We start from the raw sequence: 8930 nt of genomic DNA, 5'->3' as shown, positions 1-8930 counted from the left end.
CACACACACACACACACACACACACAGGGAGTCACTGGCCTTATGTACGCTTTGTGACCATTCCTACGCCTTTCCCACGCCAGTGCTGAACTTTGGACTGTAGCCAGAACATTTCCTTCTCAAGTCAAAGTCAAACATCCCGCCTTGTCCCGCTTACAAATATTTGCTTGATTTTTAAAGGATTATGCAAATATTTAACAAATAATTAGCCAATCTGGACTTTAAACACCTAAATAAAAACAAAGTATAAAAATCCACCACATACAGTTGTGGTCAAGATTTTACAGGCACTCCAAATGGGCATGAATTTAATACTTTCTTTGATCTGTTGTCTTCCTAGAATAGATCTTGTAATAACCTTAAAAAGCAAAAATTGATTTCCTCTAATACACACATGGTCAAAAGTACACATGCAAGCTCCAATATATACATAAACTCACATAAATCTTTTAATAAGTAGTACTGAAGGTTTACACCGTCTTCTAATTTGACTGGCCTGAGGCTTATGAACTTTACTACTGATGTGACCTTTGATTGGAAAGTTGCAACACAGAAGATTAAACAGTCCATCTGTCACTGACATCGACAGACAGAAAAGGCCCGTCAGTTTATTTTCTCTTTGGTTTTGTTTCCTCGTCAGAAGATTACTCACTGGGATATACAACAATGTGAACGCGTCACAATTTACGCATGAGCAACAAAAACTCAACAACTACTCTCAGTGAGTAATTTCTGAGTAATAAGGAAGAACACTGATTACATTGGCCCTGTTTAAAGCAGTCCTGTACACTTGAGGACAGTAGCTGAAATCAAATTCAGCAGTTTTATTTAGTGCCAGTCAACAGTCATCTCATGGCATTTTAAATCGTTATGTAAAGACTCTAATAAAAATGACAACAAAAGGTGAACATGGAGAAATGACTTAATAAAACCCTGACCAGTAAAAGATGGAGACTTTTAAAACTAAAGACATGTAATGTTCCAGATCCTGACATTATTGTTTCAGTGTCATTCACTTTCGAGTCAAATCAGTGTGCGCCACTTTTGAAGAATAAAGGAAGTATGCTCACAGTTTCAGGAAAATTGTTTTATATCTGCTTTAAACTTGCAAGCAATAACGCCAATGTTATTCATAGCTTCTTTTTTTTTTCTTCTTCTCTTCCTTATGCAGTGTGTACCAAGGGTCAGGCAGTAAGCGGTCAGTATCGTATGCTGGCTAAGAACGGGGGTTACGTCTGGGTAGAAACCCAGGGAACTGTCATTTATAATAGCCGCAACTCTCAGCCGCAGTGCATCGTGTGCATCAACTATGTCCTCAGGTAAGAGTCTTCATTTTTAATCCAAGTTTCCCTCAATTAAATGCCATCTTTGCCTGGATTTAATCATAAAATATTCAGATTTCTATATCTCAAAGTTCAAATTTGCTGTGTTTTCTTCAATCTGTAGTGACATTGAGGAGAAGTCGATGATTTTGTCCCTGGGGCAGACGGAGTCCCTGTTTAAGCCACGACACATGAGCAGCTTCTTCAGTCCTGGAGTGGGCATGAGCGGAGAGCCTGGAGATGCCCTCTTCAGTAAATTCAAAGAGGAGCCGGAAGATCTCGCTCAGCTTGCTCCAACACCTGGAGACACGATCGTTTCTCTCGACTTCAGTCAGTATTTACTTCTGTAAAACTGTGTCTGTTATGGTCACAGTATTCTTCCACCTTACTTTGGCAAAAACAAAATAGCAGAAACAACTTTTTAATACAGTTTCCTTTTGTCTTTTTTTAAAAAATTGGCTCAAATTTGTGATTCTTTTTCACAGGTCGTGTTCAGTTTGAAGAGCCCCAGCAGCCAGCATACTCCCAGGTGTCTGTTTCAGCCATGGCCCCTCCGGGACCACCGTCCTGGGCCAGTGAGAGCCACAAGTCTGCCTCCAATGCCTCTGGACCCCCAACTGCAGCTCCAGGGGACGTGGGTAAAATGGCCGGTGGTTCGTTCACTGTGCAGCAGAATCCTCCACCGGGCAGCGCCACTCCGAGCCTCAGCAGCTGCTCCACGGTGAGGACAGCGCGACAGGGCACGACTGAGAGCCAGTTTGTGAAATTGAAAAGAGTAATTAGTTAGTGAGCGAGTGACTGGTTGGTTACACTTGTTCCATGGTTTATTCTTTCAGTGTGCGATGAGGTCACTAAAACTGGGCAGAGTGTGTGAGAATAACGGGGGTGGTTATTTGGATGGAATAGGCTCGTAGCAGTGAATAGTGCCTTTGTCAAAACTCATCTCTCTTGTTTCTCTTGTGTATTAGTCCTTTTTGTCTGTGTTTATCATTTTCTTTCTCTCCACTTCTCTCATTCAAATCTAATTTCTTCCTTTTGTTCATCCTTCCCTCTGTCCTTCACCTCTGCAGCCCAGCAGCCCAGATGATTACTACAGCTCAGTGGAGAGTGACCTGAGGGTGGAGCTCACAGAGAAGCTGTTTGCTCTGGACACAAAGGGAGACAGTTCTGCAAACACTGAGGTGTGTGTGTGTGTGTGTGTGTGTGTGTGTGTGTGTGACCAAAGTTGTGTAGAGTTAGTGAATTTTATGTTAACTCAGACAAACAAAGAAAAAAGCCTGAATTAACCAGCTCAACATATGTATTCTGTATCATTAGCTTTTTAATTTACTGCTATAGTGTCTTTGACCTTTAGCTTATAAATCTGTGAGAAAAGCATCCAGGGCATTTTCCATTTTATGTTAGTATTTCTTCAATTTAACGAGTGCTGGATTAAACAAAACTATAAATCAGTGGTTTACATATTTGAGTGGCTGCTGATAAAATATTAGTGCTCACAATGATGTTTTTATTATTGAGTTCCTAATGTAATCATCATAATCCTGTTAGTCTAAACTGAGTGGCAGTTTATGAACACTGCAGCATTATCTCAGCCACAAATACTCACATGTCTAAAGCAATAATTTATAGTTTTCACCAAATGCTTAAAAGGATCTCTTTTCTTAAATATTTGTGTTGAAAAAACAAAACAAAAATTATTTCTGCTATCCAGAGGGACTTGAGTGATTTGGACCTGGAGACTCTGGCTCCTTATATCCCTATGGATGGAGAGGACTTCCAGCTCAATCCCATTGTCACAGAGTCAGAGGCCCTGGAGGCAGCTCCAGCAGGATCCATGGGGAGCAACACCAGCCTGCCCCAAACTAACCAGACCACCCAGCAGAGTTTCAACAATGTGGCCAGCCTCTTACAGCCCCTGTCCACCTCCTCCCAATCCCCAGGCCACTACCAGCGTGCGGCATCTTCATCCTGGGCTGGAGGGGAAAAGAGAGTCTCCAGCCAGGGGAATGCAGATCCCCATGGAAGGTCATACATGATGGGGCATCTGCACAATCCCCCATACCAGGCCCCAGCCAGCTCCCCGCTGTCCTCCATGGGTGGCAGTCAGAATCTGCAGTGGCCACCAGACCCGCTGTTGACTTACCAACAACAACCACGGCCCACCAAAGCCTGTCTGATGGACACGATGTTGGAAGAACGGCCATCCTGCAAGCAGAACATGCCACATGGCATGCAGAAACAGAGGTGACTTAACTATGAGTCTCTTATTTTAGTGCTCAAGGAAAATTTAACTTGATGCATATAACTGTGAAAATATAAGACTAAAAGGAATAAGGAATAAAAACCTTAACAACATGATTTAAATAAAAAAAGGGTGTTGACCACCAAATTCTCTTTATTATTGCCGCAATTATTTATTTATTTATTTTTTTTCTTCATCCACTTTGTGTATGCAGGTCCATCGACAACTTTGTACAAGCTTACAGAGACATGAGTCCAGCCAGAGTGGCCATGGCCAACAGTATGAAGCGCTCCTTCAGCCAGATGGCTGTGGTGAGTTCCTCCGACTCCTACCGTACAGCAAAAGTTCCACTGCAACTTAAAGTATTCAGTGTAACATAAAGCATTATTTTGAGGCATTAGTGTTCCACGCAAGATTGCATGTTAGTTTCCAAACCACAATTTAAATTCTTGAGTCTGATAGTTTGCCTAAAAAAATATCTGCATGCACAACCTGCTAATCAATTGAGTATGACTGTTTCAGGGTGAAAGCAAGCTGCCAGAGTTCATATGGAAGAAGATAAGGAGTGACAGTTGCATGGATCGTTCCCTCTGTGCAGGATCACTGGCAGGTATGCTTGTGCAGCAAATGGATGGAAACCATGTTTTATCATCTCTTCCACGCATCAGCTGCACCTTTTTAACCTCTCGCTCTCTTCTCTCAGAGTCGGAGATGGCGAGAATGATGCCAGGGAACATGGCTCCATGTCTCAACTCGCTGCAACAACACAGGAAGTCACTGTACGCAGGAAATGGGATAAGTGGTCGAAATGAAAAAGGCTTTCCCCAAAAGAGCTGTGACTACAGAGAGTATAACATGCTGCCTTCTAACAAGTGTGAGGGTGAGCTGGAATTACTAACATTTACAGATTTTAGTCAGCTAATATCACTGTGTGGACAGTTAAAGCACTCATTTAGTCTTCTGTTTAATTTAAAGTACTTTTACGTTGCAGAATATATGACTCAGCCATTAACATCTTGCTCTGACTAAATCTACTCATGTCAAGTGGTCTTCTAATTCAAATAAACAAGTAAATCACTGACACACAGGGATTTTCTTTATTTCTGTCATTTTCTAGGCATAGCCAGTCGTTTGCTGGGGCCTTCATTTGAACCCTCCTTTCTGCCGGAGTTGACCCGCTATGACTGCGAGGTCAATGTCCCGCTGCAGGGCAACCTGCACCTCCTCCAGGGCTGTGACCTGCTGAGAGCCCTGGACCAGGCCACCTAGAGCCCCAGATTCAAACACCGACATAAACCTGGACTTACTCCCTGCCCTGAGCCTCAACCTGCAGCACGAGACTTAAGCCTTTCTTTACCTTTGTACCTCTAGGCCTTCTATGAGCCCTAAAGCTCAGCTAACTATAGAGAATGGTATTAATGGCCACATCCTGCCTTATTTAGCCCCACACTCTTTTCCCCATCCCTTTTTAAGTTCTCTGTGTAGATCAAGCTGAGTTATCAGGGTCAAGCCACATGCACCCCTTTCCCTGCCAAGCTCTTGACTCATATCAGATGCAGGTTGACCACCATTGAGCCAAACATCAAATGACCCGCATGTATAACAAACGATCACTGGTCAAAAAGAAAAGGTCAATGCTGCACATTTAATACATGACAATGGTCACACCATCACATTAATTATTTAAGAGTTTTGACACTGGGATCTCACCGGGTTTGGTATAGATGCCAACAGGGTGGCAAAGCTATGTTTGAAAACACATCCTGAACTCGGGTCTCTGGTGTAAAGGGGTGTTAGTGGTGTGGAAGAAAACCTTCCTCAAAGGCCAGCTCTGCTCAAACATCTACAGCCACATCACCCTGACTACCAGCCGATTCCTGCTTAGGTTTAGCAAAGCGGGAATCTGTGAGCAGTGGGTCTCTGACCTACGTCCTGATATGGACTCTATGCAGCTCAGATCCCAGCCCTACTGCTCTTCTAGCTAAAGCATTTGGCTCAGAAGAGAAGATCTTATACTACCTACACATGAACAGAGACACGGTCTTCTTTCACATTTGCATGTTTTACCAGCAACTTGTAGACACGGCGCAGTTGAAGCTTCAAGCAAGAGTTGGGTATCATGAACTGTGGTAAATTGTAGCCATTTTAAAGATTTCTTAAGAATCCTTTACACTATTGTATTCTCATTATGGACACCCAAAGATGATTTCTTTTTAATCATAGTGGTGCAATATGCTGGACTGGAGTACTTTACAGTGTGGCCAGATGTAATGTTGTAACTTTGCGGTAATCTGTATTAATTTCATTTCCTGTATGCCCAAGACTTAAAATATACTCCAATTTAAGTATTATTCTAATCTTTAGAGAATTAAAGGTTGCTTTATTTGAAAGGCTATGACCAGAACCAGAACTGCCGAGCAGAATCGGAAGCGGTAAAAGTGATACCCAGCCTTGCTCAAGCCTTATCCACATATTCACATTCATCAGCCTGTCTCGTTTTGTCTGAATCCATCCCATAAATCACTGTAGCATATCTCTGCTGCTTTAGTAGATAAACTAGTAGCATTAGATCTGTATGTTTCAAATGACATATCATTATTGTAAATAGTCTTTTCTTCTTTTCCTGAATTGAGATATTGAAGCTTTTATGAAACTCCCCCAGTTTATTCAATCCAAACTGACCGGACACTTCACCACATTAACACTGCCTTTTCTTCTTCTTCTTTAGTTCTTACTCAACGTACTACATTCTCTTATTTTCTCTGTCTCTCACTCTCTCTCTGACACTGTAATAAACATATTGCAATATATGTAATCTGAACATTTAAGATTTAACATCTTCATCTTAAATCTGTCTAAACACGCTTTCCTCACTTTAGTGTCTCAGTCAGGTAAGTAGCTTGTGTGGATACAGGGTTATTTTCTTATTGTGCAATTATTTCATTGAGCTAAAACTTAGATTGTCAGTAACAAAGCTAGACTTTATGTACATAATCAATAGCCTGCACAAAGGAATGTGACATGCACACACTGTAAGAGTTCATATGATTAAATGTTATTAGCAAACACACATTTTATGCAATACAGGAAACTATAAAGACCAGACCAGTGGTGTGCACAGACTATGAGGGGACCAGGGACTGTTTGAAAAAGGGGGGCACCTATGTGTGGTGGGGGTGTTTTGGTTTCGTTATTGTCCTGCACCTGTACTTGGGGAAGCTTTAAGAAAAAGTTTGCATGATTTGCTGAATCCTGTCGTGCCACGGTTTTACATTTAGTTTGAGACACTTATTGGTTTGAATTATGTACAGTGCACAACAAAATTGTTAGCAGACAAGCTGTACAATCATTGTAGGAAGCACAGCTTGAAAAAGAAATGTGGTTTGCAGAATGCTTAGAGAATGGTCAGGCGGTAAAGTATGTGAGATTTGTCACTGGTATGCTCTTTTAAGCCAACTGGAGAGCATTTGAGCCCAACACAGGGGGCACTTGGGCTAATCACAAGTGCCGTGGGAGGGATCAAAAGGGCACTTTAGCTGATCAGGTGGGCACTTGAGCTGTCTAGACGGGCAGCTGAGGGGTGTTTTTTGGGGGACCCAGTAGAGCCGAAATAGCGCTTAGCTTAAGCGGCTCTAGTAACCTCTGTTGCCCCTTGGTGTTTTATTAGGGCAAAAGATCATGATTGGATGTCGTCCCCCGCCCCAACCTCCTGCGCACACCGCTGCACATAACAGACAGGGTAAAGACGGCAGCGTTGACATGATCACTTACTCATTCAGACAATGCATATGTACATAGCAGCAGCCATGGTTTCAATGCAGTACAGCAGCCTGTGACATGACTTGAAAGTGGAGTTTATATAATTTTCTTAAAGATTAGGACAAGGCCAGTTTTTCTTTACTCACAAACCAAGTGGCTGCCAGTTACAGAAAGCTTTAAGGCTTTGATTATTACTTGCCATAAGAGCAGATTTTGAAACTAATTTTTCATCCAAACATTGTCAGTATGTCTTCAGTGAAATACAGTTTTTCTGTTCTTTCCTCTCAAAGTATTTTCTTAAGCTCAGTCTATATTTTTGAGGTAATTGTTTCTGTGTGGTGACCACTTTGAGCTTTGTACACATATGTTATGTATTTAAAACAGAACTAATGTTAAAGATGGTGTTTTTCGTGTTTGTGTCCTGGTACTTTGTCCTTACCTTACCCCCCCATAGATGCAGTTAGAGCCAGGCCCTCACAGTGCTGTTTCTTCTTGTGCTGTTTCTGTGTTGTGGTGGCATTTTTTTTTTTTTATTCTATCCTAAAATATCCATGGAATCTGTTGGCTGGCCAGTACTGTTGTTGTTCTTGCTTTAAAAAAAACAAGAAAAAAAACCCCAACAAAACAAGAGGTAAATATCAGTTTTCTAAGTTTCACTTTTCAGATATGTAGCATTTTGAATATTGTAAGGAAGGTGAAGTTGCCACATTGTTAATCACATAGTTTTCCAGTTGCATATATAAAAGCAAAAGGTGCTTCATAGACATTGTATCATTGTCATTTGTAGAACTTTTATTACATCTCTTGGATCCACTAACACTGTATTTTGATGTTCTCCGCCTGATGTGCTCAACTTCTTTCAAGTTCATTTTAATCATTATGATGTGCCTTATGACTTTATGGTTGTCTCAACATACCGAGGTCACCCTTCAAGTGCCACAGTTTGTTCCTTTAGATCTGTAGATGGCATACTGTAGGTCTGCAGGGGATGATTATCAAATGCAATCTTAACTTGACATTGCATCTTAAGTTAAAGGTAAATTATTTTCTCCTGTTTGCTGCATGAATCTAAATTTGGATATGAAATTGAGATATTTTCTCACAGCCAAGTAGAAGATATCAATCTAAAAATAAAACCCCCATAAGTTGTTTTTTTTTTTGTTTTTTTTTAAAGAAATATAGATTATTGTTAAATACAAATTTGTCATGTGTTTTATAATATTTGGAGAAAACATTCACAGTTGGAATGATTTTGATGATAAGTCTTCAGATTTTGCGCCACTGTAGCTTTCTTTCACTTATTCCTTAAATATACCCAAACCTAATAGAGCTTTTGGGATCTATTTCGATCCTAATTGATCAGCAGTGATGAGCCAGTCTCTTGGATTTGACTAGAATCCCATTAGAACCAATCCTTCCTTTTGATAACAAATTAAGCTTTGTGTGAGGCTTATCAGATGACCTGTTTGCTAATGAGGCTGCTTGTGGGTTTTTAGAATTAGTTGGGTGGGGAAAAAAAGATTTGACTGTAATGTTAAGCTCTTATATTTTAATATATAGTGTCTCAACATGCTGCTTCAGTCGGCGCTCATGTGCCTATAAGGGTT

General features: G+C 41.1%; 1 protein-coding gene across 1 annotated transcript in view; it reads left to right on the top strand.

Moving 5' to 3' along the window:
• Positions 1-8491, top strand: part of epas1b (endothelial PAS domain protein 1b) — a 46659-nt gene extending 38168 nt beyond the window's left edge. The window contains exons 8-16 of the mRNA XM_005741534.1: positions 1172-1319; positions 1447-1652; positions 1808-2043; positions 2393-2503; positions 3034-3566; positions 3779-3875; positions 4087-4174; positions 4268-4444; positions 4682-8491. Coding sequence (XP_005741591.1) covers positions 1172-1319; positions 1447-1652; positions 1808-2043; positions 2393-2503; positions 3034-3566; positions 3779-3875; positions 4087-4174; positions 4268-4444; positions 4682-4833 — 1748 coding nt within the window. The 3' untranslated portion in view covers positions 4834-8491. The remainder of the gene's footprint in view (positions 1-1171; positions 1320-1446; positions 1653-1807; positions 2044-2392; positions 2504-3033; positions 3567-3778; positions 3876-4086; positions 4175-4267; positions 4445-4681) is intronic.
• Positions 8492-8930: the final 439 nt, after the last annotated feature.

This window comes from Pundamilia nyererei, unplaced genomic scaffold (genome assembly GCF_000239375.1).
Source record: "Pundamilia nyererei isolate P.nyererei 1_Seehausen unplaced genomic scaffold, PunNye1.0 scaffold00111, whole genome shotgun sequence".
In the NCBI taxonomy this organism is placed as follows: domain Eukaryota; kingdom Metazoa; phylum Chordata; class Actinopteri; order Cichliformes; family Cichlidae; genus Pundamilia; species Pundamilia nyererei.
The sequence above is the reverse complement of the archived record's forward strand: the minus strand, read 5'-3'. Positions and strand labels throughout refer to the sequence as shown.